Here is an 18,698-nt window from a genome sequence, read left to right on the forward strand (position 1 = left end):
AAGTATTTTGAGAATACTACAGTTTTTGAGATTACTATAGTTTTATCTACAATGAGTTGTTTGGTTGCCCATAACAATTATGCTTTTAATATTGTAGTATTGGGCAAATTGCAATTTTTTCTCTGCATAAAAAAAAACCCCAAACCTCTTTTTTAAAAACAAAGCTGCTGAGTGCTTAAACACAACGGCTAAACAACAAAATTTACAGCGTTATGCGGCAGCCAAACTGGTTTTATGTATTGTGAATACTGCAAAATACTCTGTTTTGATAAAACTATGGTATCTCACATCTACAGGCAAATTACTGTAGTTTTTGATATTTTGGTTTATATAATACTTTGCTAAGCCTTAGTGAGGAAGTTGGCGTCTCAAACACACAGTGAAAGTGGTCAAATTCGAGTACAGAACTTTCCCAGGTCTCCGCTCTCTTGAAGGCAAGCAACCAACCAACCACGGCACCAACCTCTCCACCGCCCGGTTACCATACCCACCGTTCCAACGGCACGTCTATTTCACGTGCCCTTCCTGCCTCCCCTTCCTTCCTCTCCTCCCACATCACCTCCACCTACCGCCGGCGAACTCGTCCCCGTTGCTCTCCAATCTTGCCAACGGAGATGACGACAGAGGGTCTGGTGCCGATCACGCGGGACTACCTCGCGCGCTACTACGACAAGTACCCGCTGCCCCCTATCCCCGACGGCGTAACCGCCCTCGCTGCCCGCCTCCGCGCTCTGTCCGCCGAACTCGCCGCCGCCTCTCCCTTCTCCCCCGGTGAGCGCTTTATCTGATGCCTCGCTGCGATTCGCTTGCTTCTCGACCCCGCTGCTGCTACCTTTGATCTTACTACGATTCCTGAAGAGTGGAATGGGTACAGTAATCTTGTTCGGTTCTTCTAGTGCGGGTAGTTTCCTGCTCGGGGGCATGCTAGAAATTGGAGGCTGCTTCCCTTTCTTCGGTCTAGCCAGACTCAAAACGATTAAAATCAGTTATTGCCAGCACAATAACTGAGGTGGGTATGCTTCTCAGGGTTTGTACGTTTTCGGTTCTTTTTCCCCATTATATGCAGAATTTGGTTAGTGGCTAACTAGTAACTAGTGCTGTTATCTTGTACTAATTGACTTGAAAGTTTAGTCTTAGAAGCTGAAACTGCAGCAGGTTTTGATCCTTGGCATGCACTAATTATAATTGGCCTTTCTATAGTGCTTTTGTTAGCCGCGTGGATGTTTGGTTTGACAGGGGCGTCTAATTTGTTACATTCGGGTGCTGCTCATTAGTCCTGGAAGCCATTTATGTTTCATCTCTGTAGTAAGATTGTATGCTATCTACCTGTAAAAGACCTGTGCATTACAAAGGGTGCCATATGGTTAATTTTAGTTAAGACAAACAACAAAAATAAATTATTAGAAATATGAAGGGAAAATCCCCTGTACTTGTACGGTGAGTGCTCACATTAGCAGTGGAAAAAACAAATGTAACTCTCTTAGAAAGGGAAAGTAGGCGGGAAATTGGGAGCAGGGACAATGGTTTTGTAATTAACATTTTGAAATGGAGATTTCCATTTTGGCCGTAAATCCTGAATGAATACGTTTTGGCCACTTAGTTGACATACTGGTACCGATCCCACTTATCAGTGAGACGATCAGTGAAAAAGCAAGATGAACTTAGTCCAAGAAAAAGGTCAAGTCCCATTAAAGATAGAGAAATATGCATGCTAGCATAAGTTATCAGTGGCAGATCTCATGCGTTGGTTTCTTGCGACGTCTGTTGTAAATCCATGCAGGGTGTTGTTAGCAGAAGTTTTACGAATGTGTAAGGGTTAACACTAAGATTAAAACCATTTCATATTGTACCTTACTATCTAAGAAGAGAAGTAGATTTTCACTAGGACATCAGCTGCGACTCTTTGGCTTGCTAATTATAGAACATTGCTTGGGTGATCTTTCTGAAGCAAGTATTGTTCTGACATGATAAATCTATCTTTTTTGCATGTCGAAGAGGAGGAGCACTTGGAACAAGAGGCATCTGGTGTACCTGCCCATAAAATAGATGAGAACATGTGGAAGAACAGAGAACAGATGGAAGAGATTCTGTTTCTGCTTAATAAATCTCGTCGTCCCGTTGCTGTAAGTTTAGTTCTGAATCTTGCTTCAAGGATGACTCCTACCTTTCAATTTTGTAGCTAACATTTGTCATGTGCTTGCGACCAGCTTCAACAGAAGTCCACACTAGAAGACGCTGAGATAGTTTCCACACTTGATGATTGTGAAACTAAATTGAAAGAGATGTTGAAGAAGTTGGAACAGTTTCAGCTAAAAAATGCCGATAATGTTTTCAATACAGGTTGACATTCTTTCCTTCTGCTTACTTTACTGTTAACTGTTTCATAAATAGAGGTAAAAGATACAATTACCCATTAAAACTTGTATTACTGTGCACCCAATAGTTTTGTACTGGTTGTTTTCTAGCATGTCCTGGACATAGATGATTGAATCTCCTTCCCATATAATTTCCCTGGAGCCCTTCACTGTTTCCTGAGATTTTCCTCAGTTGTTAATCTCACAGTCCCAAATATTAGCTTACTATGATATTTTTTAGACCAACTAGCTTACTGTGATATGCTCTATGATATATCTTGTTCTATTTTGTGACGAGTCTGTACCATGTTGCCTTCCTGTCATTTTTGAACTATTGATTTCTGGAACTGAAATTTGTATAGTAAAACAGTACTTCTTTTGTCATGTTAATTGCCTTATCATTTGGTATTTGACCTGCATTTACAACATCTGTAGTTATGACATACATGCCACAAGACTTCCGCGGTACACTGATCAGGCAACAGCGAGAACGCTCTGAGAGAAATAAGCAAGCGGAGGTTGATGCTGTAGTTAGTTCTGGTGGAAGCATTCATGATAGATATGCATTGCTATGGAAGCAGCAAATGGATAGGTTCTTCTCCTTTCATTTATCGGTCTACAAATTTTCATTATCAATAAATTTATAATTATTTTCCATTTTGGTATGTAGGCGGGTGCAATTAGCGCAGCTTGGTTCTGCAACAGGTGTATATAAGACACTTGTTAGGTACTTGGTTGGTGTTCCACAGGTTAGCCAAATTGTTCAATTCATATTCACCATATTTGATGATGATGATGAGAACATCGTTATTCTAAATTTGAGATAACACTGGATTGTTACGAATTTCATTCCATCTAATATTGGCATATTATTATCAAGATGTAAATTGTTGAATGTTCCCTTAAGTAGTTATTATTACTCCTTTTAGAATGCAATGTTACATGGTGGCATAGTAACAATCAGTTTCTTGTGCTGACCATTGCAGGTGTTATTGGATTTTATTCGACAAATAAATGATGCTAATGGGTATGCATGCTACTATTTTTATCGTAACACAAGTTAGCATGTACTACCATGTACATGGAGTGAAGGACAAATATTGAATGTACTTATTATTGATGACATTTCTTTCTATTGAATTTTCTCGTCAGACCTATGGAAGTGCAAAGAGAACGCTACGGGCCAGCACTATACACACTTACAAAACTGGTGCTTGCAGTTCGGTTGTATCTACATCTCTCTTTGGCACGATATGGACAGAAGAAAATGTGAGCGAGTTTTTATTTGAAAAGAGTATACACTTTTTAACTAGCCATAGAATATCTTGCGGGAATTAGCTCTGTTTGCATATGCCCCTTTTAATTCTAATAACTCTGAAACTCTATTTAAAAAATAAACAGAGGGAAGGATGACATTGCTGTGTTGCAGCAGGCAGTGGTTATATACACCGAGGAATTTGGGAAGTTCACTACATTCATCGGGTACTATAATTTCATTATCAACCTTATCTAGCTAACAGTTGTTACGCTCTAACAATAGTATGTTGATTTTCTATGTTCCCATGTTCCATACTAGTGCTTCACATATACGTTTAAAATTTTAACTCGCAATCATCTTCTATTCATACTCTGCAAATACTTGGATTCAAAGAAGAAATACATAATATTGTACAACCTTATTTCTGTGGGCTACAAGATTCAATAAGTTTGGCTTCCTGCTTCTTCACATGGTTTTGATACATTTTGAACCTAATAGCTATTTCTTTTCTTTTTGCTCTGAGCGTTTTACTTTGAGACATTGTTTAACTTGTTAACTTGATCTTAGCATCTTTGTTGTCGACCTACTTTATTGTATCAAAACCATGCACTTGTTAACCTGCATTTGGTGCCTACTGATTTCAGCAAATAATTATCAAATGTAACCTATAAATAACACGAAGAAGTCTAATCTACTGTAGGAAGTTAGATGCTGATCATGCAATGCAGGTTCACCAGCCTCAGCCTGAATAGATCCTAATATATGGCATGCAGAATTTCTTACTTCTATTTATGACTGTTAACACTTAACAATCTGTTAACTGCTGAGAGAAACCATTGCAGTGAGGTTTTTGTGAATGCCCCATTCTTCATATCTGCTGAGGATGCAGGTGCTGATTCGAGGTACTTACTCGATTCAGTGCAAATTTGATGCATTTTGCTGTGCTTATTTAGCATTAGCTCGCTACGAAGCATGGAGAAGTTTTGGAAGGGCTTTCAGAACTGAAAGACTCTTGTTTTTACACTTCATGTAGGAAAAACGATGAGTACCGAGAAACCATTATTCCAGCGGGAAAGACACATGAGGTACCATTTTAGTTGGACACAGTTTTTTTTTGGCTCATTAATGAAGAACCACGACACCTATTTTGGATTGGAGGGAGTATGAAATGCAAATTTGGTTTACAGTTACCTAAATATTTGAATATTAGTTTGGAACATCTTTTAGCTGTTTTTTGTGACTTTTAGGGTTTCAAAATACTTATGTTCTGTCAATCATTATTCTACAGGTTATTTTAAGTGTTGAGGCTGTCAACTCATATATTGCATGGGATTTCTCGTTGCAACAAGGGGCCCTCAGCACACTGCTGGTACTCTGTCCAACCCCTACTGCCAAGAAACACAAAATGATTAGCAATTTCCTATTGTGTAGTCATAATCTTTATGCTACTTGGAGTTGATTTTAACTGTTTTGATTGCTGTGTTATACTTCTATGTGTTTTCAATAGCTTAGTGAGCATGAGCGTGGGTACCGGGGACTTCCTTATTTAATTACTTTATGCAAAGATATGACAATGTTGTGTTTATATAGTCTGATGTAACCAATCTGTTAAGATCATGCCGGAGCTATCCAGGTACAAAGATATTCATCCAACTAACCCAACTACGGAGATATATATGCATTGTGCCGACTCCTTTCCTGAGTATGCCCTGTGGTATGGCTAGTGCTCCTTATGCGCCGCCTCCCCGTGAACCGCACATACTGTCCTTAAAAATATGACTTACAATTAAAACTATTATTGTATGTGTCCCCTCCGTTTCTTTTTACTCTGAATATAAGATTTGTCTGAAGTCAAATTTCATAAAAGTTTGTCCAACTTTATAGTAAAAATATCAACATCCACAATACTTAAGTCATACAATATGAAAATTAATTTCATGATGCATATAGTGATATTGATTTTGTATTATCAATGTTGGTATTTTTACTATAAATCTGATTTTAGACAAATCTTATATGCGGAGTAAAAAGAAACGAAGGGAGTATATATGTTAATATATTAACAAAATGATTACATGTTTTATATTTATTAAACTCTTCCGTGTGTAGTTCCATCTCTAACAACCATGATAGTTCTATCCAACATTATACTTTGTAAGGTATGTTAATACAACAACAACGACAAATCCTTTAGTCCCAAACAAGTTGGGGTAGGGCTAGAGCGGAAACCCATCAGATATCACAACCAACTCATGGTTCTGGCACATGGATAGCTAGCTTCCACGCACCCCTGTCCATGGCTAGTTCTTTGGTGATATTCCAGTCCTTCAGATCTCTCTTTACGGACTCCTCCCATGTCAAGTTTGGTCTACCCTGACATCTCAACATTATCAGCATGCTTTAGCTGTCTCTATGCCCTGAAGCTTCTGGAGGCCTGCGCTCAATATGCCCAAACCATCTCAAACGATGTTGGACAAGCTTCTCTTCAATTGGTGCTACCCCAACTCTATCCCGTATATCATCATTCTGGCCCTGATCCTTCCTTGCGTGGCCGCACATCCATCTCAACATGCGCATCCGGCATCTCCAGTACACCTAACTGTTGAAACATGTCGCCTTTTAGTCGACCAACGCTCAGCATCATACAACATTGCGAGTTGAATCACCAGAACCCGCCTTTTAGCTTTTGTGGCACTCTCTTGTCACAGAGAATGCCAGAAGCTTGACGCCACTTCATCTATCCGGCTTTGATTCGAGGGCTCACATCTTCATCAATATCACCATCGTTCTGCAGCATTGACCCCAAATATCAAAAGGTGTCCTTCTGAGGTACCACCTGCCCATCAAGGCTAACCTCCTCCTCGCGCCTAGTAGTATTGAAACCACACCTTATGTACTTGGTTTTAGTTACTAAGCCTAAAACCTTTCAATTCCAAGGTTTGTCTCCATAGCTCTAACTTTCTATTGACCCCCTTCCGACTATCACCGACTAGCGCCACATCATCCACAAAGAGCATACACCATGGGATATGTCCTTGTATATCACTTGTGACCTCATCCATCAGCAAACCAAAAAGATAAGGGCTCAAAGCTGACCCTTGGTGCAGTTCTATTTTAACCGGGAAGTCATTAGTGTCGCCACCACTTGTTCAAACAATTGTTACATGTCCTTGATGAGGGTAATGTGCTTTGTTGGGACTTGGTTTTCTCCAAGGGAGACATGTATAACCATCAGACTTCCTATGAACATCTGGACTATCTATAATCACTTTATTCAAAGCTAATAAGCCAAAATCCAGAGTCAAACCTGTTAAGGTAGTAGGAGTACTTGGTTGTGGGCTTAAACCTTTCCTCGAGGGCAGACAAATAAGAGCAAGATTAATAATATAGCCGACTGCTAGCTCTATCTTTGTGCCACCTCATTTATAGCCAACCTAAAAGCCCATTCATATAATAGTTGTTGGCTCTATACACTATGTAGTTAATGCTTGACCCCACCTTCTTCTCTCACAAAGTGTATTGGAGCTCGTGCTGCAGCTGGATACAAGTTTACAGCCCATCCCTCTTCTCTCTCCTCTCCCCTCTCCTCCACATCATCATAATTCTGAGGTGGCAATCCTTATAGCCCGCTTATGTCACCCTATTATACTTGCTCTAAAGTCTGCCATGGCAGCCCTTTTATCGAGTTGTTCTGTTAGCGATTTTTTAGGCTGTTTTAGTTAGGCCAGGAGGATGCCGTATGTGCGTCACTGGCATGATTGTAGGGTGTCGTTGAAGCAGCACAAAGGTTGTGGAGGAGCAAATCCACCTTGCTGCTACAATGTGTACAACACAAGTGATGAAGGAACTACTTCAACGTATTGTGCTAGATATCACTCTAGAGGCGAATGTAGGCCGATATGGCAGCAAGAGTTGAATCCAGAACTCCTAGAGCACAAGATCTACTCCAAGATCTTAGATAAGAACAACAAGTTTTATTATAGGTAGTGGGTACATAGTCTGGTTCAAAGTAGAGGTGAGGACCTCTATATATAGGGCTTTGGGAAGCCTTCACATACTTTTACTTATAGCTGGTATACTCTAGAAAACATTATTTAAGTTTCACCATTCTACTCATAGCTACTCACAACTAGAAGATTCTAGAAAACAGTAGGTAGGATAAAAAAGAAAAGAAAAGAAATACTACACTAGAGTGGAAGCATCTAGAAGTAGCCAAACAAATCTGACATACGATTTTTTTTCTCATCTAGTGTTGTTTGGAACTTGCCCTCGAGTTATCTTCATAGAGCGCTTCTTCTGGATGGTAGGGAGTCAAAGTCCGCAACATTGAAAATGTTGGATATGCCCATGTCGCTTGGAGATCTATCACATAAGCATTATCATTTATCTTCCTCATGATAGAGAAGGGCCCATACCTTTGCTGCCTAAGCTTCCCCTTAACACCTAAAGGCAGCCTCTCTTTTCGGAGGTAGACCATCACCTTATCACCAACTTGGAATGATTTTGGCCTCCTTTTGCAATCAGCAAGTTGTTTATATTTCTGATTTTGTGCTTCCAGAACACCACGAATCTCTTCAAATAACTCGGTGTAATTATCAGCAAAGGACAATGCTGATTTTGAGTTTCCTCTTGATGGTAGCTTCACCAGGTCCACCACATGTGTTGGAACTTTAGTGTAGACAATGGAAAAAGGACTCCTTCCTGTGGATCTATGCTTGGAGTTATTGTAGGAGAACTCTGCAAGAGATAGAGCCAAATCTCATTGTCCCTTTCTTTCTCCACAAATGCAACAGATCAGATTACCCAAAAACTTGTTCACCACTTCCGTTTGTCCATCTGTTTGTGGATGAACGGTGTCGTCAAGCGATGAAACCAGACCATACTCGGCATGGCGCCCAACATGTTTTGGGGGGTGACGATGCTCATGGCCGTCTTCATCTTCAATTGGTCCTTTACTCGAAGCGTCGACGACATGACACCGTACGAGGCGTGGCACGGTGTGAAGCCTGATGTACATTTCCTTCGTGTTTTCGGGTGTGTAGGCCACGTCAAGATGGCGCACCCTCATCTGAAGCTCGATGATCGGAGTTCACCCATGGTCTTCATCGGCTACGAGACCGGCTCCAAGGTGTACATGATGTATAACCCCGCCTCAAAGCACGTGCACATCTCCCGTGATGTCATCTTTGACGAGGTGCTGTAACTGGGAGGCGTCGGGGGAGCCGTCGACGAGCATGGTTGTGACTAAAACGAGATTTGCTCCTGTGGCCCAGATGAGAACTGTTCGCACCCTTCTCACGGTGGCTTCTATTCGCCAATGGTCTGTCTCTCAGCTTGATGTCAAGAATGTTTTTCTTAATGGTGAGTTGCCTGAGGAGGTATACATGCAGCCACCACCACCACCCGGGTATTCTATTCTGTTCATGATGGCATGGTAGGCAGTGTTCGCCGCTCTCTCTATGGCCTTAAGCAAGCCCCTCGTGCTTTGTTTGAGCATTTCGTCTCAATGGTGACTGCGGCTGGTTTTTCGGCGAGTGCTCATGATCCCACGCTTTTTGTCCACCCTACCTCTCGTGGTCGGACTCTTTTTCTATATGTCGACGACATGATCATCACTGGCGACAACTCTAAGTACATTGCCTTTGTGAAGGCTCGTCGTAGTGAGCAGTTTCTTATGTTTGATCTTGGTCCTCTTCGCTACTTTCTTTGGATTGAGGTTTCTTCCGCCTCTAATGGCTCTCAAAAGAGAAGTATATTCACGATCTTATTGCTCGTGTTGCTCTTACTGATGAGCGCTTTTGAGGCTTCGATGGAACTCAACGTCCACCTCCGTGCTTCCGACGGTGACTCTCTGTTTGACCTGATGCGCTGCCGTTATCTTGTTGAGAGTCTTGTCTATCTAGCTGTTACTCATTTGGATATTTCCTCATCCCATGTCTATCTAGCTGTTACTCATTTGGATATTTCCTCATCCCATTCACATTTTGAGTCGGTATGTCTCTGCTCCACTTTGGTCCACTACTGGCACCTCCTTTGTGTTTCACAGTATCTTTGTGGGACTCTCTCTCACTATCTCTTTTTTCTACCCTCTAGTTCGTTCCATCTTTAGGCCTATTTGGATGCTACTTGGGCTAGCGATCCTTCGGATTGACAACCCCTTTTTGCTTACTGTGTTTTTCTTGGTGGTTCTTTCATTGCCTGCAAGACGAAGAAACAGATTGCAGTTTTCATTTGAGTGCAGAGGCTGAGTTGCGTGCTATGGCTCTTCTAACAGAAGGGCTGACTTGGCTACGGTGGTTGCTTGAGGATTTTGTTTGTCGCTACACCCATTCCTCTTATTTTCAACAGTACATGTGTTATTAGTATTCACACGACTCTGCGAAGCATGAGCTCACCAAGCATATGGTGTTGATGGTTCCTTTGTGCGCTCCAGTGTGCAGGATTAGATGATTGCTCTTCAGTATGTGTCTTCCGAGTTACAGTTGGTGGATTTCTTCATGAAGGCATAGACTAGAGCATAATGGCTTTTATCTCTCCAAACTCAGTGTTGTTGACCCGCATGAGTTTAAGAGGGGTGTTAGAGTTATAATAGTGTTGTGTAGCTTTTGTATTTTCCCTGTTGTATAAGGGAATTTCTGCACATTTCCTACACTTGTACATGTATACATACTGGCCTATGGCACCGTGGAATTACAAGTTGTTCCCATAACACCTGGATGTGCAATTTTGCAGAAAATGGCTACTTTCTTCTCCACACTATAAATACCCCTTCCCACTTCAGATAGGGTTACCTCTTGAGTATTTCTTCCATATGTACTTTGGAGAAAGATTTTGATGTAGGGTGGAACCCTAATGGATGATCTTTTCACACTTGGAAGGGGGAAAAGGGATGAACAACAAGAACAACAAGAGGAAATCACTCAAACAAACCCAAATCACACATCCACTAGAATAGCATACATGAGATCCACAAGTATACAAGAACAATCAAGGGAAAATAGCACAAAGGTAAGGTTCTTCCCACTCCAAAGGAGGTGGGGTCTTGATGATAGTCTTCTCCAAGAGGTCTTGATATCCACTTGGGATCTTCTCCTAGGAGGTGTTGATCTCCAAGAGGAGTGGTAGATGAGCAAAGCTCTCTCTAGATAGTCTCATACACTTTGCTAACCCTAATTTTGAGCTGGGGGACTAGTACTTATAGCCTAGGGAAGATTTGGCGGGAAAAGCAGGAGTACAAGGGTCATTTGCCCCTAATGCACGCAGGCATGGTCGGGGTGGTCTAGGCAACCGGGGTGGTCGACTGGGAGGAAGGTCCGGGCACCCGCGGTGTCCAGAAACTTTGCCCTCTGGTGGCCGGAAGTCCATTTGTCCGGGCACCCGGGGTGTCGGGAGAGCCTCCGGTGTTTCGCGTCTTGGACTTTCTCTTCCTTCCTCTTGTGGCTCCCCGTGGACTTGCTGATCCTTCCTTGCTTCTCCATGGTCTTCTCCTGATACCTAAGCATGCATAAAGTCTCCACTTGAGGTAGAAGTCATTTCTCACATGAGCTCAAAGGAAGCTCGAAGAGGAAAGAGGTAACCTCGGTTTCGATGGCACGTGCGTGGGCTCTCGTCATTGGTCCGCCTCGTGTTTGCGGTGGTGATGGAATATCCATGGGAATGGCCGTGGGATGCTCCGCATCAGATTTCCCAATCCCCCAATCTCATTTCCTTTGATTTTTGGAGAAATTCTTGAGGGTATTTGGGCTTTTTGGCTTTGGTTCCTTTTGTTCTAGCAAAAATGTTGGTCATTTTGACCAAGACTCTTCACCAAACACATCCTCTCGTAATAGTGCGGGATCCTTACCAACTCAACGAAAATAAAATAGAGCCTTCTCGAAACCTCTGGGCTTCTATGACTAGATCTATTCCTTTTGGGTTGTCGCCGATGACTCGACAATCATCATAAAGGGGACTAAAACCTGACAATGCAATTAACAAACACATTACTCCCTATAATTGTGTCATCAATACCAAAATATCATTAGGGGCCTAGATGCACTTTCAAGTCATCTTGGTCCTATCCAAATAGGAAAAACCCATTGGTCATCTCACTTAAGTCCGTTGCAACAAATAATTACTCCCTCTGTAAACAAATGTAGGACGTTAATTAAACTGCGTAAACGTCCCACATTTGTTTACAGAGGGAGTAGGTATTAAGTATTATTTGTTCTGACTTTCTAGGAAAAGTTCCCGTTTTTCTCATTTCAATCCTTCAAACTTGACTGAAAAAAATAAATTGCGAATGATATTGTTATTTCACCTTCAGAAACTGGCAGTTTGATGTACATTTCTCTTCACTGTTGTATGTGATTTGTGTTCTTACAATTCTGAAGTGAAAACTTTTACCTGGACAGGATATTGGCTTTCATGTGGAGTACATAAGCCCGTCACAGGAGAAAACGGTAGGTTTTTAAATTTTGGGATAATGTGACTATGTTTTTTCTGTTCACAAAAGGAAATGAAATATCCTGAAGATATCTACAGTTTGTCATTTGTGGATATTGATGATATTAATTCAATTAGTAGTAGTATGACTGCAGTAGTTATCATGGTTTGGTGCTTAGATTCGAAGCTAGTTTCTAATGATTAAATAGTGCTGATTGTTGTCTTTTTAGTAGTTAAAAAAACTACTTTGTAACTGGCACACCTATACCTCAAATTACTTAAAAGGAAGCACTAGGAATCAGACTACCGATCCTTGCTTCCTATCAGACTAGTGCTAAGCCGTAGGATGAGATGTAAGACGGCCGTTGGATCCAGTACTAGGCCGTGCATGGTTCTTTGATTGCTTCCTAATAACTGCTTCTGGTTGGCTCTTTGATTGCTTCCTAATAACTGCTTCTGGTTGGCTCTTTGATTGCTTCCTAATAACTGCTTATAACTGCTTCTGGTTAGCACACACACACTCTCGCTAAACTCTCCTGTGATTATGTTAATCCTGAAACGTGAAGCCCTCAGACTGCACGGAATCAAAGTTTGATTCCAATTTGCTTCCGATCTAGTGCGTCCATCTATGAGACCTTCCAGGATTGATACTTTTGTTTTCTTCATATGATTTGTTTCCCACATATGTGCTTCCATAAACTCAATATAATTTTGCTTCAACAAACAGTAGCCAAAGTAGTTTTGGTCTAACACAAATTCATTAGGAAATATGTGCTCATTATAAATGTTTACTCTGTATCTCCAATGAAGCAAGAATTTGTTTCTGGCAACCAGAAAATTTGCTTCCACTGAAAGGAAATTTGCATCAATGGTCAACAATTAAATATGCTTCCACTCAAACATAAAATGGTTTCCACGGTAGCAACTAGATTGTTTTCAAACGAACACAAAATTGCTTCTAAAGAAAAAGGAATCTGCTTCCATCCACGTAAAAGCCTAATACAATTAAAACAGAAAAAATAAATCTTATCCAAGGTCCATGTCTAAGAGACTAAGACGTATAGGAAGCGAGGGCATTGTCTTGGGCCGCGGCTGCACGATAGGGAATGTGTAGGCGAAGAATCACGAAATGAAAGTTGTCGCCATTGTGGTGACAGCAAGCAGCAGGGCTGCCACTGCAACCGATTGATCGCTTGGTTTGATGGTCGCGTGAGCTAGAGCTCACACGCTCTAGCGTGTGCCGCAATGCGTCCACGTCGTCATGTCAGTGGAGTACTTAGGAAAACGCCATCCTCAAGGGAAGCCTTAATCGCGGTTCCGCCCATGTCTCTACCACCTCCTCCACCGCCTTGAGATCGACACCGTCAACATCATGAGGAGAGGACAATACAACATGTTTAAGAAACTAGTGATACATGGTTGGAATCGTTCGGCGCAAAGCATCTGCACAACACGAAGCAACAATTTAATCTATCACAACATACATGATAGGCAATGGAAGCATAATAAAATTGAGGTGAAGAGAAAATTATATGTTGTAGGCAACATATTCATAACATGAAAGTAGGAAGCATGGCTTACATAAAAAGCAATGAGTCAATCTTTCACACCATACATGGGGCTTTCTTTAAATTTAAATGGTGCCAATAAACACAAAAAGGTAGAAGCATGAACTATGGAAGCAAACTACCTAGAGCAAAGAAACGTGTGTAGCATAATTAGGATGCATGGAATATTACAATGGTGATAAAAATGAAAACAACGATTTAAGAAAAACAACATGAAGCATGGAAGCATTCTACCTAGACCGAAGAAGCATATGAGGTATAGTTTGGAAGCCCAATAAGTACGAAGACCTAAGATAACATCTTTCAACCAGCATGCCACATAAGGGCTCTTCAGCATACACTAAGGTTTCAAATGCTTCATTATCCCGGGTCAGCTGAAAACATAAGAAATGAAAGCATGTTACAACAACAATTTTAAAAAAATCTAGCATGGTTGTATAGAAGCAAAGCATCTACAACGGAGAAAGATGTAGTATTATATGGGAGCATGAACTTTTCCTATGGTTATAAGCAGGAGAAGCAAAAAAATGATGAATTCAGTATCAGCAGGCAAGGAAGCTTTATGCAGAAACCTTAGAAGCAAATGTACTGTCATATTGGAAGTTCCTGTTGCGGTTGGATGAAAATATGCTATACAGAAGATACATAGAAGATGTTCTTACAGACAGCCGGTTCAGATTGAAGCATAGAAAAATTACCACTGAAGCAAAACTATAATGTCCGGCCACCAAGGGGACGGATGTTTTTGACTCATCAACATATTGATTTTTGTAACTTTTGTCATTTGGAAGCAAAATATATAGGGTCCAGAAGCATATGTATAGCAATTTAGACTACAGAACTAAGAAGCACTAACATAGTAGTTAAGAACAGATCTAAACTTGGATGCAAGCATGGAAATTTGAAATCAGATCGAAACTAATATTACTCGGCAAGATTGGGAATCATATTAATTTCATTTGCATAAGAAATTAACCAAATTTCGTAGATTAAATAGTGATCCATTACACATCGGATGTAACACAGATACACAAATTAATCAAACCAAGTATTGCATCCAGAGTAATGCGAATCAAATCAAGTGGTGAAAAAAGAATCAAACCCTAGTTCAGGTGAGTACATGCCAGGGGCACAATGGCTGGGATACGTGTGCAGCTTCTTTGCCAAGCCGAAAAGGCGAACCAGCGCGGCGGGATGAATGGTGAAGGAGCAGGATCTGACGGGGAAGCGGGCTGGCAATGGGGGCGGCGCCGTCGGCGGTGAGAGCAGGGCTTGGCGGAGCAGACATGGGCGGGTTGCTGCAGCGGCTACCTCGAGCAGTTGTTGACGTCATAGAGTTCTGGGGCCTGAGGCGGATTGCGGTGGTGGCGGAGGTAGCCGTCGCGACGAGGGAGGTCGGCGAGCTTGAGGATGCGCTTGCCCGGGTGATGCCACACGGGTAGGGTGGATGGGTCGAACATGTGACGTAATCAGGTGTTTAGGATGGGGCAGGCGAGATTTCCTCGGGGCATTAATTTGGGCAGTTTGCTTAGAGTATAAGCCATGGGATTAGGAAAGCATCAACGGCACAGGACAACTCTGAAGAAGTTCCCTATCAGACTACTGATTAGAAGTGTTTCCCTTACTTAAATGATTAATCAGTTGGCTAGTTGTTATCTCGGAAGAAACTTGAGCATTTCCATTTTGCAATGAAAAGTATTCAGAATCACACATCAAGTTGAACTAGCTTTTATATGTTTGTTTACCTAGTAGCGGACAGGTTGCCTGTGGCTTTAAAAACCAGTCATTGTCTTTGTTAGATACATATGCCTGCAAGATCCTATACAAGAGAATATGTGTTGAGAGAATAGCTAAAATTATATCCGGGGTCCCACCCGAGTCCTACATGCCACCCACAAAGATGTTCAACCCAAGTCCAAGGTGGTCAACAAAAGTCTAAGCAAGCTCCATGAGCTGAAGCAAGCCGCCCGGGTCAACAAAGGTCCAACTGAGCCCTCATGGTCAACAAGTTGATGGAAGAAGAGAAGATAAAAGACTAAGTCAAAGATGGAGCCCAAGCCAGAAAGCTATGGTGGAGGGAATTCCTCCTCCCATGGGCCACAATTTCCCTCCTAGCCCACTAGGATCCCATTGACTCATAGACCAAAGATTACCTCTTTCTACCCTCCCACCTCCTCATCTCAAGGGTAGCCTTTGTCATTTGTCAACGATCCCTATGCTATAAATAGCTCCCCATGGGCATGTAACTCATTCACGCCCCACTTGAACAAACTCAAGAGTCCCCCCTACCCCCGCCTTAGAACTGACTTCCGAAATGGGGGTTGCGATTCGGAGTCCGAGAAACCTTGTAAGGCTCGGAACGTCGGGAGTCGTGGGACTTCGGAAGCAGCGATATTCTGACTGTTCCATATACATGTTCTATAAATTTATTTTGACCTTCATATGTGTTAATTGTTTTCTCTAATGAATGTATATGTTTTCCAGTTGATTCTTCCCTACCGACGTTATGAAGCTGACCAAGTGAGTTCACTTTAATGCTTATCCTCTTTTGCTTCGAAATATTCTACTTTTCAGGTTTGTGGTCCAATCAATATAGTTTTCATTCAAAGCGAGTTAGTTCCAAAAAAGGGTTTAATAGGTTATAGGATTAGCATGTTTATGTGTTCGACAGATCAGTCAAATTTTATACTCCCTTCGGTCCAAATTAATTGTCACAGCTTTAGTACAAAGTATTATTCTTAGCATAGCAGTTTGCATGTTTAGGCTAGTGGAATACATCTTCGGCCGTCATAACATGGGCCACAGCGAGAGAACCACATGGTCTGTTGGCCGTTTGTATTATTATTAATGCAAACGGTAACCAGCCAATCAAAAGTATGAATCCCACCTTGATCTAGACCTTTGGTTCATCATCAGGTAATCAGAAACGTGTGCAGTCAGGCACCATAGTTGATTACTATTGTCCAACCACCCAAATTTATACCTCTATCCAACATTATTGATGTCATAGTCATTTGTTTTGTATATATTGCAATAAAATTTACTGTGGGGGCTCCCCTACAGTTTTGGTTCAGAAAAATGTGGAAACATATGGTTTTGCTAATAAATTGCTAGATGTACAATCCCAACCAGTTGACTAGGGAATGATTTAAACAGGGTAATGTTTGTCCTATTTTTGCTTTAATTATGCGACCGGCTTGCACAGGAAAAAACCCTGGGCAAGAGTACTGTTGCTTTAGCTTTTAGCAGCCATGGTGTAAGAGTAAAACCCGTATCTGCTCTTCTAATGCTTAACATTTCGTTTGTCCTGCACAGGGTAACTTTTGCACTGTTTTCGCTGGATCGTACAAGCTTGTATGGGACAACTCATATTCAACATTCTTCAAAAAGGTATTGATTGGAATCCTGTTCATCATTTACAGTTTGTATATTTAGTGACTTGACTTTTTAGCCATTTCCTATTTGTTTATAATGTCCTGGAGAAACTGTAACTCCTTTTCCTGATTTGCATCTAGCAAGCATCTCAGTTCATCTCCAAGACTGCTAGAATTTCTGCCTAAACTATGAAGTAATAAAATATATAAGGCTAACACATATTGCTTCGTAATAACTACTGCTTATGAAACCCACTGGCAGTGTGTTTACTAGGTTCAGTTTCTGTGACTATTGCTGGAACCACCCATGCTGGACATGGATGGTATGACCCTTCTTTTGCCGACTATTTTGAAGAAACTCCCTAAATCATGGATATTACAGATTGCAAAAGGCCTGGGTAGCACAAAATTTGAAGAATATGGAAACAGAAGCAAAAGGCAAAAAATGGGTGAAGGAGAAAAACTCTAGAAATTAAACCGGTCAAGTCCTGGGGCATCAAAAGTGGAAGAAACTCCCTAAATCATGGATATTAAAGATCGCCAAAGGCCTGGGTAGCACAAAATATGAATAATATGGAAACAAAAGCAAAAGGCCAAAAATGAGTAAAAGGAGAAAAACGCTAGGAATTAAACTGGTCAAGTCAACTCCTGGGACATAAAAAGATACCCCCCCCCCCCCCCCCCCTTTCTTCTCTTCTGATAATGATTGTCCATTCCATTTGCATATGCCAGACTCTCCGGTACAAGGTGGATGCAGTGCCTCCGGTCACCGAGACAGAGTAGCAGTGCAGATGCAGCCGAAGCCCTTATACCATGTTGTAACCTTATTCTTTTGCCGACTGTGTTGCAGCAATTCTAATCTCAAGTTTCAACTACACGTGGTAGCCCACTGGTGTATGAGCGCAGAATATGTATCTTTCTGTGCAAATATGTTTACGATGACTTGCTGATGCATGAATGCATCTGTACTAGAAGTATTACTTTTTTTTATGTGTTTATAATTTCAGAATTATGGATGTGCCTATTTTCCTGATTGTCCGATTTATCAGAATATCTGTTGGACCTTGCATTTGAATCTAAGAGTCGTCTTCATTTACTCCCTAGTCAGTGTTCTTCATTTACTCCCTAGTCAGTAGCAACGGCAGAGAATGTTCAACGAAGTGCTAGCATGTTTTTCTTTTGGAAGTCTGGCATTTTATTGATTAAGCAATAAAGTCATACCAAGTCTCCAAGATACAATCTGGAACAGAATGGAAAACACACAACAAACTAGAGTTCTTAACATGGGCCACTACATTACAATGCCGGTGAACATGCTTGAAAGATGTAGAAGTAAAAGTATGCCTTGTTTGATATATATCACCACGGAGTCCATATTAGATCGATCCCGTGTGTTGAGTTAATTCGTTGCATCAAAGAGAGACAATCTGAGGCAAATATCACAGAATATCACATGTGTGAATCCTTTGTCGCTCGATGTAGTGCAAGCGCTTCTGCCGTTTCCGGATCGAAGTATCGAGTGATGGACTCGGATCGAAGTATCCAGTGATGGGCTCGGAACACGCCACGAGGCAATTTCCATCATGATCAAGAGCCACCACACCCAAACTGTTGAGATTAACAAAAATAGCAGCATCAGAATAAACTAGAACAGTACCTGCCGGTGGCGGAGAGCAACAAGAGCTAGAAGCATGAGTCTCATGTCCTTTTACATGTATTA

General features: G+C 41.5%; 1 protein-coding gene across 3 annotated transcripts; it reads left to right on the forward strand.

The window, feature by feature from the left end:
* The first annotated feature begins 458 nt into the window (after nt 1-458).
* Nucleotides 459-18,074, forward strand: LOC125553552. Of its 3 annotated transcripts, XM_048717327.1 has the most exons (15): nt 461-771; nt 1,996-2,123; nt 2,208-2,340; nt 2,790-2,946; nt 3,025-3,103; nt 3,341-3,381; nt 3,507-3,623; nt 3,756-3,836; nt 4,455-4,514; nt 4,646-4,697; nt 4,901-4,981; nt 12,006-12,053; nt 16,089-16,124; nt 16,920-16,994; nt 17,711-18,074. In XM_048717327.1, exons 1-15 carry the CDS (start codon nt 615-617, stop codon nt 17,759-17,761), a joined length of 1,296 nt encoding a protein of 431 aa, XP_048573284.1. In that variant the 5' UTR covers nt 461-614; the 3' UTR covers nt 17,762-18,074. The 3 variants fall into 3 exon arrangements, with proteins under 3 accessions (XP_048573296.1, XP_048573291.1, XP_048573284.1); XM_048717334.1 differs by lacking the exon at nt 17,711-18,074 and having other exon boundaries at nt 460-771; nt 16,089-16,178; nt 16,920-16,986; XM_048717339.1 differs by lacking the exons at nt 12,006-12,053; nt 16,089-16,124; nt 16,920-16,994; nt 17,711-18,074 and adding an exon at nt 10,046-10,305 and having other exon boundaries at nt 459-771.
* Nucleotides 18,075-18,698: the final 624 nt, after the last annotated feature.

The sequence above is a fragment of the Triticum urartu genome, chromosome 1 (genome assembly GCF_003073215.2).
Source record: "Triticum urartu cultivar G1812 chromosome 1, Tu2.1, whole genome shotgun sequence".
Lineage (NCBI taxonomy): Eukaryota > Viridiplantae > Streptophyta > Magnoliopsida > Poales > Poaceae > Triticum > Triticum urartu.

Bases quoted from the DNA above. Each gene is read 5' to 3' on its own strand.
- LOC125553552 (XM_048717327.1), top strand. From the start codon at position 615: ATGACGACAGAGGGTCTGGTGCCGATCACGCGGGACTACCTCGCGCGC. The intron at 4,698-4,900 runs GTACCATTTTAG...ATTATTCTACAG, and splicing joins CAGCGGGAAAGACACATGAG to GTTATTTTAAGTGTTGAGGC. The intron at 12,054-16,088 runs GTAGGTTTTTAA...TATGTTTTCCAG, and splicing joins GCCCGTCACAGGAGAAAACG to TTGATTCTTCCCTACCGACG.